General features: G+C 45.7%; 3 protein-coding genes across 4 annotated transcripts in view; 2 read left to right on the top strand and 1 right to left on the bottom strand.

Moving 5' to 3' along the window:
* Positions 1-5,888: 5,888 nt before the first annotated feature.
* Positions 5,889-7,941, top strand: LOC101732851 (sprT-like domain-containing protein Spartan). The gene is made up of 4 exons (XM_012970696.2): positions 5,889-6,279; positions 6,766-6,865; positions 7,296-7,418; positions 7,564-7,941. Exons 1-4 carry the CDS (start codon positions 5,972-5,974, stop codon positions 7,747-7,749), a joined length of 717 nt encoding a protein of 238 aa, XP_012826150.2. The 5' UTR covers positions 5,889-5,971; the 3' UTR covers positions 7,750-7,941.
* Positions 7,935-25,569, top strand: part of LOC116407720 — a 28,686-nt gene continuing 11,051 nt past the window's right edge. The window contains exons 1-2 of one of the 2 annotated variants that reach the window (XM_031893611.1): positions 7,935-8,447; positions 8,493-8,747. In XM_031893611.1, the coding sequence (XP_031749471.1) occupies positions 8,436-8,447; positions 8,493-8,747 (267 nt within the window). In that variant the 5' untranslated portion in view covers positions 7,935-8,435. Of the gene's footprint in view, positions 8,748-25,569 lie in introns of both variants that reach the window. The other variant, XM_031893610.1, reaches the window with a different exon arrangement.
* LOC101732909 (sprT-like domain-containing protein Spartan) lies at positions 15,463-16,604 on the bottom strand. The gene is made up of 2 exons (XM_031893613.1): positions 16,380-16,604; positions 15,463-16,220 (listed from the first exon to the last, which is right to left on the bottom strand). The coding sequence occupies exons 1-2, from the start codon at positions 16,593-16,595 to the stop codon at positions 16,089-16,091; spliced, it is 348 nt and encodes a 115-aa protein (XP_031749473.1). The 5' UTR covers positions 16,596-16,604; the 3' UTR covers positions 15,463-16,088.

Below are 25,569 nucleotides of genomic sequence, written 5' to 3'. Positions count from 1 at the left end.
CAACAGGGTCCCCCACCCGACATCCTCCCCTGAGCGCTTTTATTACATAACCCCTTGTGAGGCTCCAATGTTATTGTTTCTATTACTTTTTAATCCTTATCTTTCCAGCTTCTCATGCAGCACTGCCAGGTTGCTAGGGTAAACTGGACCCCATCAACCAGACAGCTACAGAAATTCCATACTGGAAAGCTGTTGAAAAAAAAAACTAAATTAATGAAAATCAAGACCAATTTATACTGTCTCAGAATTTCCCCTTTTGCATCATACAAAAAGTGATTTAAAGGTGAAATACACCAAACGGGGCAATATAATATGATATGTTTATAAAAATATGATACAACTATATGTGTTGTATATAAAATATATATAGATATACATATAATATAGATATATAAGGCTAATATTTCTGTATAAGACTTCTAGTAGCCTTCTGCTATTAGTGGGTTGTGGGAGGTGCAGTTTAACATCAGGTTTTGACCAAGCCAGTCCTTCCTAATGCCTAATTTGTAATTAAATACCAGCCTTTGGGTGGGGGGGGGGTGGAGGTGATGTCATACGGGGGCAGGGAAGTGGGTGAAGAAATGGGTGCAGTGGGTGAAGAAATGGGTGGGGCATAGATGGGATATTCCTTATAATGTGAAATCCAGCAGTGGTCAGGAAAGGGTGGATTTATAAGGTATTACAAACTTCCTGCAAATACTTTGCTGGTAAATTTGTAATTCTGACCCTAGTTGGTGATGTACTGGCTGGGCCTATCAAATACCTGCAGGGGGGCAACCCTAGGTATGGGCCCCCGATATCTGTAAACTCGTTATCCAGAATCCAGGTCTGAGTTACAGGAAGGCCATCTCCCATAGACTCCATTTTAGTTAATTCACATTTTAAAAGGTGATTTCCTTTTTCTCTGTAATAATAAAACAGTACATAAAACAGCACACTTCACTGTTGCCTCAGCTCCAACTACACAGTGGTTGGCACAGGATATGGTGCTTAAAGGGTTACACACGATAAATGTAAACAAGGCACCTGGGCCAGATGGAATACACCCTCGGGTACTGAGAGAGCTAGGGGCAGAATTGCAGTGGCCCTTGTTTCTGATATTCTCAGACTCCCTTTCATCAGGTATGGTACCTAGGGATTGGAAGAAGGCGAATGTCATTCCCATATTTAAAAAGGGAGTAAGATCTCAGCCTGGCAATTATAGGCCTGTAAGTTTGACATCCGTGGTGGGCAAGTTATTTGAAGGCTTGTTAAGGGATCACATTCAAAATTATGTAGTGGAGAATGCCGTTATGAGCAGTAATCAGCATGGCTTTATGAAGGACAGGTCATGTCAGACCAATTTAATTGCTTTTTATGATGAGGTAAGTAAGAAGCTGGACAGTGGGGATGCAGTAGATATCATCTATTTGGATTTTGCCAAAGCATTTGATACCGTTCCCCACAAACGACTGCTTTCTAAGCTAAGGTCTATTGGTCTTAGTGAAGTCGTTTGCACATGGATAGAAAACTGGCTACAGGATCGGGTACAGAGGGTGGTTGTTAATGGTACATTAATGGTACATTCTCTACTTGGGTCCACTTTTGTTTAATTTGTTCATAAATGATAAAAGGGCACTGATACATTACTCATAATACCCTCCCCCAGAGGGTATTATGAGTAATGTATCAGTGTTTGCAGATGACACAAAACTCTGCAGACCAGTCAATTCTATCCAGGATGTGACATCCCTGCAGCAGGATCTTGACCAACTGGCAATCTGGGCAGCTAAGTGGCAGATGAGATTTAATGTGGATAAATGTAAGGTCATGCACCTGGGATGTAAAAATATGCAAGCCCCGTATACCCTTAATGGGACTGCACTAGGCAAATCCATAATGGAGAAGGACCTTGGAGTCCTTGTAGATAATAAACTTGGCTGTAGCAAGCAATGCCAGGCAGCAGCTGCAAGGGCAAACAAGGTTTTGAGCTGTATTAAAAGGGGTATAGATTCACGGGAGGAGGGGGTTATTCTTCCCCTTTACAGAGCGCTGGTAAGGCCCCATCTAGAATATGCTGTTCAGTTTTGGTCTCCAGTGCTCAAACGGGACATTATTGAGTTAGAGAGGGTCCAGAGAAGGGCAACTAAGCTGGTAAAGGGTATGGAAAGTTTCAGTTATGAAGAAAGACTGGCCAAGTTGGGTCTGTTTACACTGGAGAAGAGGCGCTTAAGAGGTGACATGATAACTATGTATAAATATATAAAGGGATCATATAATAACCTTTCTAATGTTTTATTTACCAGTAGGTCCTTCCAACGGACACGAGGGCACCCACTCCGTTTAGAAGAAGGGAGGTTCCATTTAAATATTCGGAAAGGATTTTTTACAGTGAGAGCTGTGAGGTTGTGGGATTCCCTCCCCGAATCAGTCGTGCTGGCTGGTACATTATATAACTTTAAGAAGGGGCTGGATGGATTCTTAGCAAGTGAGGGAATACAGGGGTAGGGGAGATAGCTCTCAGTACAAGTGAGGGAATACAGGGGTATGGGAGATAGCTCTCAGTACAAGTGAGGGAATACAGGGGTATGGGAGATAGCTCTCAGTACAAGTGAGGGAATACAGGGGTAGGGGGGATAGCTCTCAGTACAAGTGAGGGAATACAGGGGTAGGGGAGATAGCTCTCAGTACAAGTGAGGGAATACAGGGGTAGGGGAGATAGCTCTCAGTACAAGTGAGGGAATACAGGGGTAGGGGGGATAGCTCTCAGTACAAGTGAGGGAATACAGGGGTAGGGGAGATAGCTCTCAGTACAAGTGAGGGAATACAGGGGTAGGGGAGATAGCTCTCAGTACAAGTGAGGGAATACAGGGGTATGGGAGATAGCTCTCAGTACAAGTGAGGGAATACAGGGTTATGGGAGATAGCTCTCAGTACAAGTGAGGGAATACAGGGGTATGGGAGATAGCTCTCAGTACAAGTGAGGGAATACAGGGTTATGGGGGATAGCTCTTAGTACAAGTTGATCCAGGGACTGGTCCGATTGCCATCTTGGAGTCAGGAAGGAATTTTTTCCCCTCTGTGGCAAATTAGAGAGGCTTCAGATGGGGTTTTTTGCCTTCCTCTGGATCAACTAGTAGTTAGGCAGGTTATATATAGGCATTATGGTTGAACTTGATGGACGTATGTCTTTTTTCAACCCAACTTACTATGTTACTATGTTACTATGTACTTGATCCCAACTAAGATATAATTACCCCTTATTGGGGGCAGAACAGCCCTATTGGGTTTATTTAATGGTTAAATGATTCCTTTTTCTCTGTAATAATAAAACCCCTTGTACTTGATCCCAACTAAGCTGCATAAATCCATATTGGTGACCAAACAATCCTATTGGGTTTATTTCATGATTAAAGGACTTTAGTAGAGGTAGTGTATGGTGATCCCAATAACATAAAGACCCCTTATCTGAAAAACCCGAGCATTCTGGATAACCGGCTGCATACCTGTATTTCTATATGCAGGTAAACAGGCTTAGGGGCCTTATTTGCCATAGATAAAGCCCCTCGTACGGTTGGCACACTTTAATCTTTATATAAAGCAATTTAATGCACTTTATTTCTTTGTTGTTGCCAGGGCAGTCTAACAAGCGCCTCTCCCCTTGCAGCAGCTGTTTCTCATTCCGATACCTTTGATCCCTCAGATAGAGATAATTAGTGCTCGTAGCAATATTCCCCTAATTACATTCATTTCCTCTAACGTGAAATGTCCGGTCAGATCATCTCATGTAGCTGCTTCGGCGGAATCAGAATTTTGGATAAAAGGTTTCCATACAGGGATAGGGGGAATTTCAGAATAAAAGTGCTCTCCCTCGTTTTTTGGAGACAAGGAAGTGTATGAAGCCATCGGATACGAGGGGCTTATCTACTAAGCTGAGTAAAATGATTTACATGGGAAAAAAGTTGGTGTCAATAAAATGCCTCATTCATAACGCTGTGTATTTCTCTGTGTGGCGTCCGTCGTGATCCCGGAAATTATTCAACAACAGAACTGGTTGCGGTATTTATAAATGAGTGTCATTTATTCGCTGTTTGTTCCGCCATTCATTTTAAACCACCTGAGACCCAAGTGAGCCATTAAAGTCAACAGGAAAAGTTCAGGAAGGGAGTAAATTCTGATGGAAGTCGCTGCTCCCCACAGCTTCCTTTATAGTTACACCACCAGGTATTGGATCCGTTATTTGGAAATCTGTTGTCCAGAAAGCTAAAAATGACGGGAAGGCCATCTCCTATAAACTTCATTTTAATCAAATAATTCCATTTTTCTTTCCTTTTTCCTTGTAGCTATAAAATAGTTTTCTAAAATAGTAAAATAGTAAATTATACTTGATCAATGAATTCTTATTTGAGGCAAAACAATCCAGAAAAAATGATGGACCCCTTATGCAAAAGACACCAGGTCCTAAGCATTCTGGATAACAGGTCCTATCGCTGTATGGTACATAACCTGAACAAGGTGTCTTTGGAAATGATATAAAGGCCCACCTGTAGCTTCTGGATCTGCCCCATCTGCTCAACCCTGAGACTGGAGATTCTATTTCTATTTTCCGCATTTGCCACCTCGTAGGTTTGCACCTTATCCAACAGTCCATCCCCAGGGCTTCCTTAGCATCTCCATTTTGCCTGCGAGAGAAAGAGGACACATCAGAAAAACATATCCCTGCCTTCTCCTTTTTTTAAAAAAAAACCAAAAACATTTGCCAATGCAAAAACACTTATTGTACTCGGTTTTGGGATAACCTTGAATATGTGGTACATGTAATGTAACAGCAGTACAATGAACACTCTGGCAACCAAGCATTTCCTAGTCTCTTTTCTGAAAGCAACTCATTGGTTGCTATGGGTTACTAGACCTGGTGGAAACATTGCAGCTGCTGCACCTTGAGCCTGCAGGTGCTTGTGAGTCTGAATAACAAGCAAGTTTTTAGGGGTGGGAGGGGTCACCCCTGGCCCCTCACTTATATAATCTGCACCGACATAGCTGCATATACAAGAAGATCCATTCTTAGTGCTCACCAGGCCTGGACTGGGATTTACAATAGGCCCTGGCATTTCAAGTACACAGAGGCCCAAACAGCCCCCAATCAGCCCAATAAACAGTGATTGTCTATGGCACCTTACCACAGCCCCTCTGGCATTTGCCAGAACCCACAGATTGCCAGTCCAGGCCTAGTTCTCACTTTTGGACAAAAACAAGCCTACTTTGTTCCTTTTTTCTGGACTTTGGGCAAATCTCTAACAGGAATTCAGATATACAGAAGCTCGCTTGGAACACTGTAAATATTTGGTCAAACTGCAGATTTTATTTGGTTACCCCACCATTACACATCACTGAGTGAGCATTCCAGGACTCTGAGCATAAATCCCAAGAAATTCATTGTTTTCACAAACCACCACAGATGTGAATGGATTTGATAAATACTCATTACTTGGTCAGCTGTGATCTTTTTTGCAAACATTAGTAAATCCTTCCAAAAAGCTCTCCCCTATATTGAGGCATCTGAGTTCCCAACCTTAATGTTGCACTACATGGGCAAGACCAACTGTTACAGCATCATGGGTAATAACCCAAATAAACTTTAGGTTAACTTGTTGGGATCAAGGTTGGCTGGTATGTATCAAGTGCTCCAATGTCATTGGGGCAAAATGTGTCCATTTGGGTACAAAGTGCAACGGCGGTGACAATTTCCAGTGTATATATTTACATGTTTGTGTGTCTCATCTATGTAGACCACCCAGGCAGTAGAAACACAAATCTTGTAGATCTAAAATCATTTTGGACCATTCAAGTTTGTCATTGTCAAAGTAATTTACTGAGACCAACTGAAACAAACGTCACATGACCTCACAACTGCATCATAGGAGAGCCAACTGCCCCCAAAGAAATCGTCAGTTGGTACCAACTGCCCTAGAGAGACACAAGCTGGAGGAGGATGGGCTTGTTTTTCTCATCGCCGAGTTGCTCCTCGGAGCAAATTTTAACAACATATTCACCTGATTTTTCTTCTAATCATCAAAATGTAACTTCTCAGGCTCGTGAAAAGCGTTCTGTGGCTTGTCAGACTGATGGGGATCCTGGTGTGACTCAGCCAGCTATTGAGCAGCTGTCGGTTGTGGATCCATATTGGGAGGTGCTGGACCCCAAACCCGATATCCACGCCCTATTTGACGACTTTAATAAGAGATTCTTTCGTGGACTGTTGCCGCCAAGTGACCTTAAATGGAGTAACAGGTTATGCATGTAAGTCAGGAACTAATGGGGTTTGTTGTTAATAGACCTTGGGGGACAATCTGTGTCACTGTCACTGCTATACAGCTTCCCCCCAACTTCCCCAGCCTGGTAAGGTGCACAGGAGGGGGAGATCTGTATGTGCAGAGCAATTAGTTTTCTGTTAAAAGAGACACATAGGATAAGTGACTGCCCCCTAAACTTGTAGGCAATAATGAATACTATATGGTGCTGGTTTCATTCTGAGCTAAAGGTTTAAACTTTATTGGAGCTCCCCATAGATCTTCTCTGGGGTGGGTGTGTCCTTACAGTCCCTGCCAGAGGCACAGTAGGAGGGGGAGAGACAATCACAGCCCTGCAGTCACACAAGCAAAAAACAGGCTTCCACCTAGCTGCTGATTGGCTCCTATCCCATAATGCAGTGTTCGGAGCCCCCCTGCGCAGCCTGGGAGTTTATTCAGCTCAGACACTTCTCAAATCGGCATTATTTTTTTCCAGCACTGCGGGAATTTGCATCCAAGATAATATAAGTGGAAAATGCAGAATTCGCCTGAACAAACCTCTCCTTGATTTACGGCCAAGGAAAAATACAGTGGAAGTAAGTTTTCTCTTTGTCTGTTTTTCTTGTGTATTTTTGTAGTAAATGAAAAAAGCCAAACTGGCCAAGCGCTGGTGCTGCTGGGAAACTATGTTGGTCCGTTAGGGACATAGCATGGACTGCACCAATATCCCCTAGAGATAGCAGAAGATTACAAATAGTCTATACTGTATCTAAACTAAACAAATGGCTCCCTGGCAGTTAGCTCTAATACAGCATTGGTTTGTGCCCCCATTAAAACCCTTAGGAAGGCTGCATATGGCCCACAGGCCTCTAGTTGGGCAGCCCTGGCCTAGGTGATGTATCAGGTGGAATCAGATATGTGCATGTAATATCTATGAAAAGACATGGGTTTGCCTGCAAAGATGTGATGCATTTTCTATACATGAAGGCAGAACAAGTAACATTGGGGCTGTTTCTCACCCTACAGACGCTCCTGCATGAAATGATCCACTACTACCAGCGAGTCAGAGGAACAAGTGATATAGATCATGGCGCAACCTTTCATTTTCACATGGAGCGAATCAATAGAGAAAGTGGCGCAAATATTACGGTAAGTAGTTCCGTATATATATACAGTATATACATACACACACTTATACATTATATTGTATTGTACCATTCATTTCTATTATTATTTTATTCATTATTCTTTTTTATGTGTCACGTTCCATGATATTTTTGTTGTTATTTTATAGGTCTATCATGATTTCGATCGAGAATACGAGTCACTGAAGCGCCACTGGTGGAAATGCAATGGTCCCTGTGCACAAGTAGTGAGGCGGCTTGCGGACAGGACTCCGGGCTCCAAGGCGCACAAGCGCAAATGCGGAGGAGAATTTATAAAGGTCCGAGAACCAAAGAGAATGAGAACTGGCCTATAGAATCACTTCAGGAATATTCTTGAGACTTTCTATTTGGCTAATAACAGTTTTGCCAGGAAATAAGGCCGTGGCCCAAGAATGCCCAGCACTGAGTTATGGAAAATGAGAGGCTGCTATCCAGATAGGCAATGTGGGAGGCTATTGCTACGGGCAGAACTGAAATGAACCCCCAATGGGCCAAGAAAATGCCAACGAGCAGCCATAAGATTAGCATTGCCTACGTTATATAAGGCGCGGGCACAGCGGCAGCAAGAGAAACAAACCGTACTGCTGAACTGGCCAGTAGAAGGGATACAAGTTGGATACTGGGACTGTTCCAATGGATACAGAAATCACACAAAGAGTCACACAGAGCCACACCAAGGAACAGACACAACTGGATGGAATCCCTGATGCCCTTTCATACAAGTCATGTGCCAGTTGAAGCGCTGCTGTTGGAAATACAATGGGCCCTGGGCACAAGTAGCGGGCAGGCCTGCTCAAATACAAACAAGAGGAACTGAGTAGGAAATGTTATAAATATCCAGGAACCTCACAGGAGGCCTTCAAACAAGAGACTTGAGAGTTGACCTACAGAAAAACTTCACAGAGACGTTCCTCTTGGCTATGGCACCGTTACGTATCCAGAAAACTTACTTTCCAGGCATGCGCAGTTGGAGCTAGTCTGGGATTAGCGCCGACTGCCAATGTGCCAGAAGGCTCCATCCGTCTGCGAAGGGAAAGAAGAGGATCTGCGCCAGAAGGCTCCATCCGTCTGCGAAGGGAAAGAAGAGGATCTGCGCCAGAAGGCTCCATCCGTCTGCGAAGGGAAAGAAGAGGATCTGCGCCAGAAGGCTCCATCCGTCTGCGAAGGGAAAGAAGAGGATCTGCGCCAGAAGGCTCCATCCGTCTGCGAAGGGAAAGAAGAGGATCTGCGCCAGAAGGCTCCATCCGTCTGCGAAGGGAAAGAAGAGGATCTGCGCCAGAAGGCTCCATCCGTCTGCGAAGGGAAAGAAGAGGATCTGAAGATCCAGAAGATACATGAACTCTTGCCTGTGGGGGGCTTAGTTCCCCTTTAATGTAAATAATATGTTACAATTTTGTATATTCTTTTGTGCAATGTTTAACATTAAATAAAAAATCATACTAAAGAAATTTGTGTACTGATTTCATGTTTCAGGAAGCTTTGTCAGGTTGACTAGTTGGGTTTATCTAGAAAAGTCCATTTAGGCATTCAGCATATAGGGAGTTCTAATGATATTACCTGGGATGCAAGGGTGGAGATAAGGGTAGGGGGGGAACACAACTTTAAATAAACATCACTCATTGTTTTCAGGTCTTTATAAACTGCAGTATTTAATTGACAATATCTCTTTAAAGGTGCCCATACAGGGGATATCAGGGGCCCAAGTGCCAAACAATCAGACCAGACCAATCTGACCCACTACAGGGCTCAATGAATTGGATAAAATCAGATTCTCTAGTGACCTGGGGAACTTCTCCCTTTCATTCTCTCCTCCCCAGCATTACTGTTATATATGTATCTGCACACAGAAGGGCAGTGTGAAGGCTCCAATTAATCCTGTGTGAGTAGCCCAAAGGGCATAGCAACTGTGATGACTATGAATGAACTATATATATATATGGGCATGGAGAACCATGGTAATGGGCCCAATTTTGGCCTAATATATTTATACATACAGTCTGCACGGACACTGTCCATTTGCAAAGACCATCAGGCTATATATTGTGTAAAGGCCATCCAGTATTGGCCCCAATGAGCTGCTAATATATGCGCTGGTCTGGCTTTATGATGCGCTAGGGATATACAGCCGGCTGGGGAGTGATATTAGCTACCAATTTACATATCTCACACTTACTGTTAGTGATTGGCGACTGAAAAGTCAGGGAAAATTTGCAAGACGTGTTAAAGTCAACGGGTATTTTTTTCACTGTGACTTTTTCCAAGCCACAAAACTTTTACATTACATTGGAGTTATATGGCAATTTTTTGTGGCAAAACCTGGTGAAATATATGTCATTTGAACTAAAAAGGTAAGATTTATTTAAGATTTGATTCAGAACTACAGAACAAAGGCAGCACTGGGTTTATACAGACTTTGTGACATAGGAGCATATGTTATAAGGAACGTATGAGCATAGGCGTTACCAGTGTGCGCTCATAGAAATATCTGTTTACAGCACAGACAACAAGGAGCTGCTCTTTGCTATGGGTGGTTGTGTCCATAGGAGACGTAACTAAGGCTAGCTTGGGAACAGGATCCATGGGTGAATCTGCACGCACAGAATTTATATTTATCAATAGTAATTATAGATATTGGTCTAGACTAGGGCAGGTACAGACTGGGATACAAACTAGGCCCTGGCATTTCCAGTACACAGAGGCCCAAACAGCCCCCCCAGCCCAATAAATAGTGAGTGTCTATGGCATCTTACAGCAGCCCCTCTGGCATTTGCCAGAACCCACAGATTGCCAGTCCGGGCCTGAACTAGGGGCACAACCCTGGCACCCAAGTGCACCGGTGCTGGGGATGTATTTGTACTAATCTACTAATACACATACTCCCCAGTTACCCACACACAGAACCAGGCAAATAATGGAGTCTCAGGGCCAGAGCTAGAGGAGCGGGGCCCCGGGCACAGCAGGAAGGCACACACCTGGGAGGATGATAAATAAACCAAAGAGACATCCGCTAACTCCCAGCATCCCCTGTGGCGACTTGAAGCCCAATGACAGCAGGAGGGCCGCAGGCCGGAAATCTCTGACAGGAATATTTAAATACTTAATGTCTTCCCCCCAAGGGGCCACTTTAAATCTAGGGCCCCTGCCTTCACCCACTGATAAATTCTTAGGCCCTTCCTTGGGCCCCTGCCCGTTACCACTAATTGCTGCCGGACACCCACAGGGGCCCCTGCCCGTTACCACTAATTGCTGCCTGACACCCACAGGGGCCCCTGCCCCACTAATTGCTGCCTGACACCCACAGGGGCCCGTGCCCCACTAATTGCTGCCTGACACCCACAGGGGCCCCTGCCCGTTACCACTAATTGCTGCCTGACACCCACAGGGGCCCGTGCCCCACTAATTGCTGCCTGACACCCACAGGGGCCCCTGCCCGTTACCACTAATTGCTGCCTGACACCCACAGGGGCCCATGCCCCACTAATTGCTGCCTGACACCCACAGGGGCCCGTGCCCCACTAATTGCTGCCTGACACCCACAGGGGCCCGTGCCCGTTACCACTAATTGCTGCCTGACACCCACAGGGGCCCGTGCCCCACTAATTGCTGCCTGACACCCACAGGGGCCCCTGCCCCACTAATTGCTGCCTGACACCCACAGGGGCCCCTGCCCCACTAATTGCTGCCTGACACCCACAGGGGCCCCTGCCCCACTAATTGCTGCCTGACACCCACAGGGGCCCGTGCCCATTACCACTAATTGCTGCCTGACACCCACAGGGGCCCCTGCCCCACTAATTGCTGCCTGACACCCACAGGGGCCCCTGCCCCACTAATTGCTGCCTGACACCCACAGGGGCCCCTGCCCCACTAATTGCTGCCTGACACCCACAGGGGCCCCTGCCCCACTAATTGCTGCCTGACACCCACAGGGGCCCCTGCCCCACTAATTGCTGCCTGACACCCACAGGGGCCCCGCCTTTAGCCACTGCCGGACGCTTGCGTTTCTGCCAGGGCCCCGGCTATACACCCTGAGGGAAATCTCAGGCACCTCAAGGGGCCCCTGCTTGTACCCAGTGTGGGACTGGATTCCCTAAGGCCCAGCAGAGACTCAAGGCCCCCCATTCCAGCAGGAACACCCTGCCCCAAACCATTTTATTTACTATAATTCTCTGCCTTAACCCTTCCCTACTCCCCTCCCACCCAACTGTTTCCATCAGCCAGAGACTTTCCCACAGGGATTTGCCGCTTCCCCCCAAACTCACATTTGTAGCTCTCCGCCTTCCCATTCCCCAAATATGAGCCCCTCTATCCCCCTTCTTTCCACCAACCATTCTGCTCTTATTGCGAGCCATTTACTTTAGCCTCCCCCTGTCCTCTCCATGCTTTTCCCTCCGTACTTCTACCCCCTCTACTTTCCCAAGAATGCCTGTGGGTAATAATGAGGAGCAGCCCCCTCCATTCCCGCGTCCTGCCGCCCTCCCACCGTACAGCCCGGACAGCCCCGGATCAGCGGTCAGCCCCGCCCCCTGCTAGTGCACACCTCTACATGGGCGGGTCCTACTAGGACACGCCCCCAAGCCCCGCCGCCTTGCACTTTGGACGAACAGCGGAGCCCACCGGGATAAGGTACCCTATAGCCAGCCCCACACACCCACAGCAGGGCCCAGCAGGACTGGGGTATCCCGGTGACCCAGTCCGAATTCTACCCATTGTGTGTTTTTTGGACTCCCCCAGGGGCTCCTGCCCCAGGCGTTTGTTTCCCCCGCTGAGAAAATGAGAGAATGATGTCGGTGCAGATAGTATTTAACACAGGAAGGCCATAGCTTTACTAGAACTTAGTTGGGAGGTGCGCACTGGGGGGGAAGCGGTGAGTGTGAGGCTGCGTATCAGGGTGCGCATATAAATACTCTCCGCTGCCCGAGCAGTTGGGTCTCTGACAGCTCCGCTCTTTAATTGCGCGCCTTTCCCCCATAGGGCTCTTACACTAGAGGCCCCTCCCACCGCTATTACCCCATTGGCTGGCAGGGAATGTATCTCTTAGCAACGGGACGCCGCACAGGCTCCTCCTCCGGTCTGGCCCCTGCCGGCTTCCGAACAGCCAAGTACCTGCATGAAGAATGGCAGCAGGGCAACCTGGACACCTTCTACCGGGCCTTCTCCTACCGGGACCAGTCGGAGAAGGGGAGGCCTGAGGCCAAGCAGCTTGTAGTGGAGACAGGAGCCCGGGCCCAGCGTTCCCAGGCGGACTGTACCAAGAGCCTGGGGGAGAGGCTCACATAACCTGAAGTGCCGGGACAGGGGCTCCGAGCTGCTCAGGGATGAGGTGGAGCTTCTCAAGGTAATGGGGGCGGGGTCAGTGAGAGGTTTAGGGGTGGTCAAAGCATCAGTCTGTACAGGCAGGCCCCCCAGGGAGGGAGGGGGTCAGTCTATTCATGTAGAGACAGGTAGGGGTCAGGGGAGGACGTTGGACAGGGGGCGCTTGCGTGGGGGAAGGTTTTATGGGTGCGCGGCGGAAGCACCTGAGGGGGATGCTGCCGGAGGCGGCCGCCCTGGGGCCCCGCACCCCCCAGTCCGACTCTGCATGAGGCCAAGCAGCTTGTAGCGGAGACAGAAGCCTGGGCCCAGCATTCCCAGGCGGACTGTACCAAGAGCCTGGGGGAGAGGCTGCTGGATATTCACTTCTGGAAGTCTGAGCTGGCTCGGGGGATGTGGAGGCCGAGACCCAGCTGCTGGCATGATGGTACAGAATGGGTTTGCTGAGAGGGTATTGGCATTAAGCATTAAAATATGCCTCTCTTCTGCAATCTCAGGGTAACGGTCTGTGAGTTGATACCCTGTAGGAAGGAATTGTTGGCTCAGCCAGACTACAAAAGCAGTATGAGTGTTGCTACCTATCCACCATAATAGAACCACTGGTTCACCAGCTGCTACAGGCCTACAATTCCCAGCATGGGCATTTAGTAAAACTGGGAGCATCCAAGGTACATTAAAAGGGGTGTCTGTCTCCCCTCTGGAAGCTGCCTTTATAAAATGGTAGATACTAAGCCCATTCCTACCACTTGTACCTGCTGATAAGATATTGAAGGCCATCGTCACTGCTGCCGGTCTCAGTGCTTTCCTTAGTGCTCTCTTCCATGTTATCATTATTTAGAATTTGCTCTCTATTGTCTGTACAATCCCTGTATGGCCCAATTTGCTTTCCTTTCCTCCTTATACTTTTCCCCTGCTGTCCCTCTCTGGTACCCCAAGCCCCATTCTGCTATTAGGGTAGCCACCTATTTTTTCCTGTCATACTGGCCTTTGGTTGGGTGCAGTATGGGGGCCCCATACTAGATTGTTCGCTCCTGGTATCTTTGCATTTTATATATAAATATCTTTGCTCTATGAGTTTGCAAAACCCCACCACAAAAAGAGTGTATGGTCAGGCTTAAGAAATATGTTTGTGGTGCAGGCAAAAAATGCTAGAGGGCCAATGTGTGGCCCGGCCTTCCTATGTTTTTAACCTACTTTCCTATTAATAACATTGGCATCAACCATAATTTTTACTGGCTGGGCTGGGAAAATACCGGCCAGGGGGCAACCCTATGTACAGCGTCGGACTGGGAACCCAGGGGCCCACCAGAAAACCTTAAACCCTAGGCCGGCTTTCCAAACTATTTTCCCTACTTTCCTCACCCAACCTCTTTATTCTCCTAGTCTCTTTTATTTACATGCTAGCATCTATTCTTCCATCTATTTCTACTCTTCCTTCCCATTCAGAAATAGGGAATGACCATGAAACAGGCCAAATGGTCAGGAGCAGGAGGGCCCACTGACACCTGGGCCCCCCGGGAGTTTTCCTGGTATCCTGGTGGGCCAGTCCCACACTGCCTATGTACTACGCAGCACAACCTTTCCCCGTCACACACCTCTCTCTCCATCGTACTGTACCAGAGCCTTTCCCTGCCCAGCAGGACTTCTACTGCCCTGATACAGTTGCTGCCACCTACTGACCAAAGTGGAAGTTACACTTCACTTTACACAAAACATATACATCTCCTCCTACCGCTTCTCCCTTTGCAGTATATACACTTGTATGTATGTATGTATGTATGAATAACTTTATTTATAAAGCGTCACAAGGGTACGCAGTGCTGTACAATTTTACAATATACAGAATAACACACAGGGAGGACAAGTGTTATAATAAATAAATAAGTATAAATACACAGGGAATAAGTGCCACTTACTCATGTCTACCAAGTCTCACCATCCTCACTCCTCCATGCACCTCCACACATACAGCTCAGCACTATCAACATTTTTCTGCCACGTGCTGCCTGTCTGTTGTTCAGCACATACGGCCCCTATCCAGGGGTACAGGGTGAAGTCCTAACAGGATCCCCATAGCAGCAGGGGCCTTGGACATAACAAAGGTCTGGATCATAGACCACAAATGGAGCAGAGCTGGTACCCAAAAGGGATGTTGTGGGAGTAACCAAGCTTGACCGGATGCATTGGGTTAATGTTTAGACATGGTTTATATGTGAGCAATTTTTCATCATACTAAGTGGGCAGGACCCCCATGGGGTATATATTATGTATACAGAACAGATCATACAATCGGCTGCAGCCTTCCACTAAGCCTTACCGTGGAACAATGGCAGCTTTAAAGCAAAATGAAATAGCCCATCCTATCCCATTGGCAACACATCCTCTTACTGTCACACCCAGCCCACATACTCATGATAAACTTTACATGGAAACATTTATTTTCTCATTCACTTCACATTCACTTGGTCATGTAGCAAGTACTAAAATGAACGCCAATGCTGCATGTATTGACTCCATTCATTATAGATACTTGTGTTGAAAGTTCCAATTTAATTAGCAATGTTAACCCCCCCAGGTCTAACCCATCCCAAGTAATATCACTAGCAGTCAGTATGTGCTGGATCACTGATTGGGTTTTTAATTCCTGGATTAATCCTGCTAGTCAGTCTGAAAATAATCCCTGAGACATAAAAGCATAAAAGCAGCTCAAGGTGTTATTTAGTAGGTTTTTTTTATTGAGAAAGTAAAGTATTGTACATAAAATTCACAGAATGTAATTCATTATTTACATTAAGGGAACACGAAAGTGTCTTCCTCTAGGTTTCCAAGAGGAAAGTCTCTGTAGAAAGTCCTTCTGTAGGTCCAAACATAGTTCTTTTGTCTGAATGACTCTTGTGAGGTTCCTCAGTAGTTAGAAGTGTCCCTGCCCATTTGTGCTTGGAGCAGCTTTGGGCATCAGGCATTCCATGTATCCATTGGAACAGTCCCAGTATTCAACTTGTATCCCTTCTACTGGCCAGTTCAGTTCAGTACGGTTTGTTTCTCTTGCTGCCGCTGTGCCCGTGCCTTATATAACGTAGGCAATACTAATCGTATGGCTGCTCATTGGCATTTTCTTGGCACCATTTCTGTTCGGTCCATGGCAATAGCGCCCCACATTGCCTATCTGGATAGCAGCATCTCATTTTCCATAACTCAGTGCTGGGCATTCTTGGGCCACGGCCTTATTTCCTGGCAAACTGTTATTAGCCAAGGAGAAAGTCTCTAGAATATTTCTTAAGTGATTCTATAGGTCAGTTCTCATTCTCTTTGGTTCTCGGACCTTTATAAATTCTCCTCCTCATTTGCGCTTGTGCGCCTTGGAGCCCGGAGTCCTGTCCGCAAGCCGCCTCACTACTTGTTGACAGGGGCCATTGCATTTCCACCAGTGGCGCTTCAGTGACTCGTATTCTCGATCGAAATCATGATAGACCTATAAAATAACAACAGAAATATCATGGAACCTGGCACATTAATAAGTATAACAAATAAAATAATAATTGAACTTAATGGTACTATACAATATATGTGTGTATATGTATATACTGTAAATATATGTATGTATATACTGTATATATACGGAACTTCTTACCGTAATATTTGCGCCACTTTCTCTATTGATTCGCTCCATGTGAAAATGAAAGGTTGAGCCATGATCTATATCACTTGTTCCTCTGAGTCGCTGGTAGTAGTGGATCATTTCATGCAGGAGCGTCTGTAGGGTGAGAAACAGCCCCAATGTTACTTGTTCTGCCTTCATGTATAGAAAATGCATCACATCTTTGCAGGCAAACCCATGTCTTTTCATAGATATTACATGCACACATCTGATTGGTTTTAATGGGGGCACAAACCAATGCTGTATTAGAGCTAACTGCCAGGGAGCCATTTGTTTAGTTTAGATACAGTATAGACTATTTGAAATCTTCTGCTATCTCTAGGGGATATTGGTGCAGTCCATGCTATGTCCCTAACGGACCAACATAGTTTCCCAGCAGCACCAGCACTTGGCCAGTTTGGTTGTTTTCTTTTACTACAAAAATACACAAGAAAAACAAAGAGAAAACTTACTTCCACTGTATTTTTCCTTGGCCGTAAGTCAAGGAGAGGTTTGTTCAGGCGAATTCTGCATTTTCCACTTATATTATCTTGGATGCAAATTCCCGCAGTGCTGGAAAAAAATAATGCAGAATTGAGAAGTGTCTGAGCTGAATAAACTCTATTTATATGATACTGCACTTGTCTTGTTCCAGCCCCTGCCCTGTACAGCCAGTATGTGGGTACCTTTTGTACCCTAGTTAGTAGGTTTGCTATGGAGAAGGCAGATAATGACAGTTAAATACATGGAATGGGTGCATCTGTGCATTTAAGAGGACATATTGTGTGAAAAACAAGAATGTGCCAGTTATACTCTAAGTTAACTTAAGATCTATGGGGAGCTCCAATAAAGTTTAAACCTTTAGCCCAGAGTGAAACCAGCACCATATAGTATTCATTATTGCCTACAAGTTTAGGGGGGCAGTCACTTATCCTATGTGTCTATTTTAACAGAAAACTAATGGCTCTGCACATACAGATCTCTCCCCCCTGTGCACCTTACCAGGCTGGGGAAGTTGGGGGGAAGCTGTATAGCAGTGACAGTGACACAGATTGTCCCCCAAGGTCTATTAACAACAAACCCCATTAGTTCCTGACTTACATGCATAACCTGTTACTCCATTTAAGGTCAATTGGCGGCAACAGTCCACGAAAGAATCTCTTATTAAAGTCGTCAAATAGGGCGTGGATATCAGGTTTGGGGTCCAGCACCTCCCAATATGGATCCACAACCGACAGCTGCTCAATAGCTGGCTGAGTCACACCAGGATCCCCATCAGTCTGACAAGCCACAGAACGCTTTTCACGAGCCTGAGAAGTGACATTTTCGGTAGAATGATGAATTGAAGAAAAATCAGGTGAATATGTTGTTGAAATCTGCTCCGAAGAGCAACTCGGCGATGAGAAAAACAAGCCCATCCTCCTCCAGCTTGTGTCTCTCTAGCGCAGTTGGTACCAACTGACGATTTCTTTGGGGGCAGTTGGCTCTCCTATGATGCAGTTGTGAGGTCATGTGAGGTTTGTTTACACTGTGAGCGCTGCAGGGGCCTCATTGTGACAGCGCACTCCTGCTCACTGTAGCAACAACCAGTTGTTGAAGGCAAAGTACATTTTAAAAAACCACTTTCAAGGCCTTAGTTACCATTAATGGGTACAGCTGAAATGTGCAAGTGATTGTTATACATGTAACACTGTCATTGAACATGTCAACATATACAACTGCACATTTTTACCACTGTTGCACTTTGTACCCAAATGGACACATTTTGCCCTTAATGACATTGGAGCACTTGATATATATACCAGTCAACCTTAATCCCAAAATGTTTATTTGGGTTGTTTGTTTACCCATGATGCTGTAACAGTTGGTCTTGCCCATGTAGTGCAACAATAAGGTTGGGAACTCAGATGCCTCAATATAGGGGAGAGCTTTTTGGAAGGATCTCCCAATGTTTGCCAATCATTGTACCCATGCATGTATCTCAGGGATGCTTACGGTATGGGCCAGGATCCAAAAATGGGTTCCATGCTATTGCACTTTGGGTCTCCATGATTCCCCTAAATAATGAGAATTTTTTTTCTGCAATAAGAGTTTTGGGTCTCAAAGTTGATTCTGCAACATAATTCTGTTCCCCTGAGAAAAAGAGTAAGAATCACTGAGCTACACCCTTGGAGAGCCTTTGCCGCCTTCAGGTTGCTCTTTCCTTTGGCCATTCGGGCAGATTCAGAGACCTCGGCCTCTGCCCCAGGACTGAAATCTGGGAGGTTTCTGGCCACATCCAACGCTCTGTTACAGCTCAGCTTGGCCATACAAATACGGGCGACTTACAGATAATCTCGTAGGACTGACAGGTCTGCTGAAACCTGGTGCAAGGAGTAGAAGACACCTGGGTGCATGGGGACCTGGTTCTTATCAGCTGCCATAGGCATTCTCTGGCTCATAGAGTTGCTCCTGTGCTTTACACCTTACCATTAATAAATGAGGCATTATAGGCCATCTGTATGTATCACAAAATGTGCCGGGCCTTATAATCTGCAGTGTAAGTCTCCAATCAAGCCAGCTGGATCCCGCAACCATCATCCAGGAACTGGTGTACTCTGCTTTCAGAGTTCTATCCAATGGGCAACCTTGCCCACGCTCCTTGTGGCTAACAAGCTTGCGTAGGGAATAGCACTGACATACAGATCAGTGTAAGGGTTATAGGGATTTGGATTTCCTGGGTGATTTCTCAGCCATTGGCTACCAATTACAGCACTGACTCATTACTCTATACGTTACTCTATAATCTTGCTAGCTGTTTGCCATTATTATGACATATTTAGACAGCAGGGTGCCCAGATTCTGTAATGCAGAAAGAGTCACTGACCCATGTTTTCGACATTTGAAAAAAACATTTTCAGGGGTACCGCCCAGGGGCGTTTGGGCCCCTCTTGCCGCCTGAGGCGGCTCCTGGATGCCGCCCCCCAGCGCTTACCTCTCCAGCGCAGGAGCGGGTCCGGGGGCAGTCTGATCGCTAGTGCAGAGAGCGCAATTGCGTTCTCTGCACTAGAAGAGCCGAATTTCCGGTTTAAAAACCGGAAATTCGGCTCTTAAAGTTACCAGGAGCGGCTTTATGCCGCAGAAGCACCCCTGGTACCGCCCCTTAGGGCCACCACAGGAGAACTTAAAGGAGACGTATCATGTGAAGATTAAAAATGTACCAGTGCATTATATTCCTTTAAATATAGAAGGATTGTGCTTTAAAAAGTTGTTCATTGGACTGATTTATTGAGAAATTTCCCCAAAACCCTACTAGTCCCGCCCATCTGTTCCACTTCCTGCTGGCTGAATTCTCTGGATGTGCAGGGGGGGCCGGCGGCACTCAGCACACTGCTCTGTAGGATAGGAACCAATCAGCAGCTAGGCTGACCTGATAGGGAACTGAAGTCTGCATGTGCTTGAGTGACTGCAGGGCTGTGATTGGCTACTATGCCAGCCGTGTAGGGGCCCAGTGAGACAGGGCAGAATAGCCATATAAGAGGAGTAAACTATGTGGATGCACAGAATGTAGAACTGTTATTATTATACCTATTAGGGAATGTCAGCCTGCTACGCTGCCTTCCAGATATGATTTTACTCCCAGAATCCCCCCTACAGCAAGCCCAGAGCTGCCAGAGAGACTTCTTCCCAGCAAGCTTCTGATTGGTTGTGCTGCCAGTGGGAGGGGTTTGGGAGTTGGGCAGTGTGCCCTGCCTGTGCCAATGTTACTGTGACAATATTTGCTTGTGCCACTGTGTGTGTTAATAATAGAATATGTTATTTTATCATATTGGTTTTATAGCTGCCAACTTATATTAAAATAGAAGCAAAGTCATATTCACTGGGGGGGCTGCTAATTTGTTGAATAGAATAGCATAGAATCCTTCTAATAAAAATAAACTTCATTATAAATGCAAAAGAACTGACCAATGAGAATGCTGATTCCCAGCACTGTGTCAGGCATCTTGCTGGTACCTTAAGGTGGCCATACACGGGCCGACTATAGCTGCCGATATGGGTCCCTTGGACCGATTCGGCAGCTAATCGGCCCGTGTATGGGGAGAGCCGAGCCGCCTGGCCGACCGATATCTGGCCTGAAATTGGCCAGATCTCGATCGGCCAGGTTAGAAAATCCGGTCGGATCGGGGACCGCATCGGCTCGTTGATGCGGTCCCCGATCCGACTGCCCCATTGCCGCTCACATAATCCGATCGTTTGGCCCCAGGGCCAAACGATCGGATTATTATTTTTTTTACCTAAAGGCTCCCCGATATCGCCCACCCGTAGGTGGGGATATCGGGGGAAGATCCGCTCGCTTGGCGACATCGCCAAGCGAGCGGATCTGCTGGTGTATGGCCACCTTTACATATAGAGATAATTATGTCATTATTTCCCCTCATTATATGGCACAGGAATCAGACATGGGGATAAAGGAATGGCTGTGAAGATTTGGGGAAAAGGTTTAGTAAAAATGTTCTTGTGAAAAATTGCTTTATGAATACAACCCTGATGTTGCTGGACTACAGCTCCCAGCATGCCCCGCCCTTCATTATATGTTACATTATTCTGGGATTTGTAATTCTGCAACAACTGAGTAACGTTTGGTTGAGCAGTGCAGCAGGGTTTACATCCCCTTTAATATCATTTCCAAAGATACCTTGTTCAGGTTATGTACCAAGAGATATAGGACCTGTTATCCAGAATGCCTGGGACCTGGTATTTTTTGCATAAGGGCTGTTTCCTTAATTTTTTTCTGGATTTTCTTGCCTCCAATAAGAATTCATTACATCTTAGTTGGGATCAAGTACAGTATACAGCTATTTTATAGCTACAGAGAAAAAGGAAAACTGTTTGGAATTATTTGATTAAAATGGAGTTTATAGGAGTTGGCCTACCAGTAATTTGGAGCTTTCTGGGCGGCAGATTTCCGAATAATGGATCCAGTACCTGGTGGTGTAACTATAAAGGTTGTGGGGGCTCAGGGCACAGGTCTGATTCCTCAATAGCAGTGAAGAAATCCCCCCCTGATACTTTCCTACCTGTTGCCAGGGGGTGGGGACACAGTGGGTGGGAGGTGCTGGCAGGTAGTGGGTGGGTGGGAGCCTTCGGCGGGGGGGTGGGTAAGTAGGCAGCTGGGAGTAAGAGTAGGGATAGCTCTGTGCCCTCCAAAGATTTTTTTCAGGACACCCTAGTTATGTCACTGCCATATATATATATATATAGTTAGAATCATACAATCCCTATTGGTTCTAGAGCAAAACAAACCACTGACAATGCTCCGTAAATTCCGCCTTAACGTTTGCCGCTTTTTACCTTCTTGAACTTTTCCCATTGACTTTAATAGCTCACTTGGGTCTCAGGTGGTTTAAAATGAATGGCGGAACAAACAGCGAATAAATGACACTCATTTATAAATACCACAACCAGTTCTGTTGTTGAATCATTTCCGGGATCACGACGGACGCCACACAGAGAAATACACAGCTTTATGAATGAGGCATTTTATTGACACCAACTTTTTTCCCATGTAAATAATTTTACTCAGCTTAGTAGATAAGCCCCTCGTATCCGATGGTTTCATACACTTCCTTGTCTCCAAAGAACGAGGGAGAGCAGTTTATTCTGAAATTCCCCCTATCCCTGTATGGAAACCTTTTATCCAAAATTCTGATTCCGCCGAAGCAGCTACATGAGATGATCTGACCGGACATTTCACGGTAGGAGAAATGAATGTAATTAGGGGAACATTGCTACGAGCACTAATTATCTCTATCAGAGGGATCAGCGGTATCGGAATGAGAAACGGCTGCTGAAGGGGAGAGGCGCTTGTTAGACTGCCCTGGCAACAACAAAGAAATAAAGCGCATTAAATTGCTTTATATAAAGATTATAGTGGGCCAACCGAGGGGCTTTATCTATGGCAAATAAGCCCCCCTAAGCCTGTTTAACTGGCACCCCTACCCGCTGTCACTTTGCATTCACTCCTGCATATAGAGATACAGGTATGCGGCCTGTCCAGTATGCTCGGGTTTATTGGATAAGGGGTCTTTATGTTATTGGGATCACCATACACTAGCTCTACTAGGTAGTGTCCCTTAAACATGAAATAAACCCAATAGGGCTGTTCTGCCCCCAATAAGGGGTAATTATATCTTAGTTGGGATCAAGTACAGGTACTGTTTTATTATTACAGAGAAAAGGGAATCATTTAACCATTAAATAAACCCAATAGGGCTGTTCTGCCCCCAATAAGGGGTAATTATATCTTAGTTGGGATCAAGTACAGGTACTGTTTTATTATTACAGAGAAAAGGGAATCATTTAACCATTAAATAAACCCAATAGGGCTGTTCTGCCCCCAATAAGGGGTAATTATATCTTAGTTGGGATCAAGTACAGGTACTGTTTTATTATTACAGAGAAAAGGGAATCATTTAACCATTAAATAAACCCAATAGGGCTGTTCTGCCCCCAATAAGGGGTAATTATATCTTAGTTGGGATCAAGTACAAGGGGCTGTTTTATTATTACAGAGAAAAAGGAAATCATCTTTTAAAATGTGAATGAACAAAAATGGAGTCTATGGGAGATGGTCTTCCCATAATTCAAACCTTTCTGGATAATGGGTTTAGAGATATCAGGAGCCCATAACTAGGGTTGCCCCCTTGCAGGTATTTGACAGGCCCAGCCAGTAAATCACCAACTAGGGTCAGAATTACAAATTTCCCGGCAAAGTATTTCCCAGTAAATTTGCAATACCCTATAAATCCCCCCTTTCCTGACCCTCTCCACTGCCAGATTTTACCTTATAAGGAATATCCCATCTATGCCCCACCCATTCTTCACCCGCTGCACCCACTTCCCTGCCCCCGTATGACATCACCTCCAACCCCCCCCCCCCACCCAAAGGCTGGTATTTAATTACAAAAAAGGTGGCAACCCTCCCCAGGCCTGTAATAATATGGAGCATTAGGAAGGACTGGCTTGGTCAAAACCTGATGTTAAACTGCACCTCCCACAACCCACTGATAGCAGAAGGCTACTAGAAGTCTTTTATAGAAATATTAGCCTTATATTTTATATACAACACATATAGTTGTATCATATTTTTATAAACATATATTATATTGCCCCGTTTGGTGTATTTCACCTTTAAATCACTTTTAGTTTGATGCAAAAGGGGAAATTCTGAGACAATATGAATTGGTCTCAATTTTTTTTTTTCTACAGCTCTCCAGTATGGAATTTCGGCAGCTGTCTGGTTGCTGAGTTCCAGTTTACCCTAGAAACCAGGCAATGCTGCATGAGAGGCTGAAAAAAATATGGAATAAAAAGTAATAGTAACAATAACATTGGAGCCTCACAAGCGGTTATGTAATAAAAGACACTACGTTTGCCCAGGAGCAGTAACCCATAGCAACCTGCTTTTAAACAGGTGACCAGTAAATTCTACCTGCTGATTGGTTGCTATGGGTTACTGCTCCTGGGCAAACTTGTATTACATAACCCCTTCTGAGCAATAGTTTTTGGGCTGCTGGAGGGTCAGTGAAAACCGGAAAAAGTCAAAAGACCAATTGAAAAAGTTCTGTTAAAGGTAATCTGCCGCTGTAATAAAATGCAGAGTAGTGCAGAGGAGTTTCCAGTTCTCTTCTCTGGCTGCCTGATGTGCTTTCCCTTGTATTTAAGTCAGAATGTGAATTTCAGCAGTTCTAGTGTCCCCACTGGCACCAACTTAGGATAAATATACCAATCGCATGGAGGCATACGGTCACATGTCAGAGGAGTCAGATTTCCTGCGTAGAAGCTAAGTAGCCTCTTGATGGCGCTGCGCCACTGTGAGATAAAATGTGACTGCTTTGAGCAAAAGTGGCCACATGATGGCGCTGTATCATTGTAAACTAGAAGTCAGTGATTTAGGTTTTGTATTGGAAAATGGTTTATTTTCTCTCCTTTTCAAACAGTTTTAGTCTCATTTCTGATTGCACATTTCCTGCTATTTACATCTCATTTTCCAGTCATTCTCATTCCAGCTCAGCTTCACCCCCCAAAAGTCAGGGATCCCGCTGAATGGGGGGGGGGGGGCAGACTTCTGTGAATCCCCTCTTCTGTCATTATTCTAAAAAACAAACAGAAACATATAATGAAACTATTCTCTATACACTTTCCCACCTCCTGAGCCGGTAAAGCTGGAATCTTATGGCAGGAAGAGTAAGCAGATTATAAATAAGAACTGTGTGAGGTACTTGCAGCAACACCAGTGCCCCCGCGGGTGCACCAACTGCATTATTGGGCACAAGCAGTGGCGCCAGCACCCACCCACACCCTTGGAACTAGGGTTGCCACCTTCTTCTCTCAATAATAACAGCTTTTGGGTTTGGGACATCATTTTGGGGCAGGGCTATGACATAAGGGGCAGGAAAATAGGCGGGCTGGGCGGGGAAATTCTGGGTGATTATACACCCCTGGCCCCCTGAGGTGGACTTTTTGATGCCAAATGCCAGAGGGGCTGCTGTGAAATGCCATAGACAGTCACTATTTATTGGGCCAATGGGGGGGGCTGTTTGGGCCTCTGTGTACTTGAAATACCTGGACTTATTTTGAACCCCAGTCCAGGCCCGGTGCTGCCTCTGGGTTTGGATGAGGCTGTGAATAAATGTGCAGCCCGCAGATAATTTAGCAGTGAAGATCCACTTAGCGCTGATATGAGACTCTCAGTAAGTGCAGCCACTCAGCTCCCGTACTTAGCGCCAATTGTTTCAGCCTCTCTTTCCCCCCTATAATAATATGGCCGCCCCCGGCCTGCACCGTGCCCATACGTGCTCAGCAAATTGTTTCGCTCCATTACATTCATTTGCTTTGGGATTTGGATACAAATATGCCCAATTATTTAATCTTACAACTTGTGGGGTTTATTTATAAAGTTTGCACAGGGCTGGACAGGCGGGGGTCCCATCAGGGGCCCTATACCAGTGAGGGGATTGCATGAGCCCTGTGTGAGTGTGGGGGTCCCTTCGTCCCTCTGGCAGCCCTTTAGGTTATTGCCCATGGTCTCGCTTATGTAGTAAAAAAGAGGGGATGTTTAGGCTTATTCCAAGGTTTGGTAGATAGATTCATAGGTGAGAGATTGCTAAAGATATAGATAGATAGATAGATAGATAGATAGATA

This window comes from Xenopus tropicalis, chromosome 9, assembly GCF_000004195.4.
Source record: "Xenopus tropicalis strain Nigerian chromosome 9, UCB_Xtro_10.0, whole genome shotgun sequence".
Lineage (NCBI taxonomy): Eukaryota > Metazoa > Chordata > Amphibia > Anura > Pipidae > Xenopus > Xenopus tropicalis.
Note: the sequence above shows the minus strand (reverse complement) of the source record. Positions and strands in the feature narration are given on the sequence as shown.

Coding starts and splice junctions, on each gene's coding strand:
- LOC101732851 (XM_012970696.2), top strand. CDS start 5,972: ATGGGCTTGTTTTTCTCATCGCCGAGTTGCTCCTCGGAGCAAATTTTA. Junction 6,280..6,765: donor TGGAGTAACAGGTTATGCAT/GTAAGTCAGGAA, acceptor ATTTTTTTCCAG/CACTGCGGGAATTTGCATCC. Junction 6,866..7,295: donor CAAGGAAAAATACAGTGGAA/GTAAGTTTTCTC, acceptor CTCACCCTACAG/ACGCTCCTGCATGAAATGAT.
- LOC101732909 (XM_031893613.1), bottom strand. CDS start 16,595: ATGAAAAGACATGGGTTTGCCTGCAAAGATGTGATGCATTTTCTATAC. Junction 16,221..16,379: donor AAAGTGGCGCAAATATTACG/GTAAGAAGTTCC, acceptor GTTATTTTATAG/GTCTATCATGATTTCGATCG.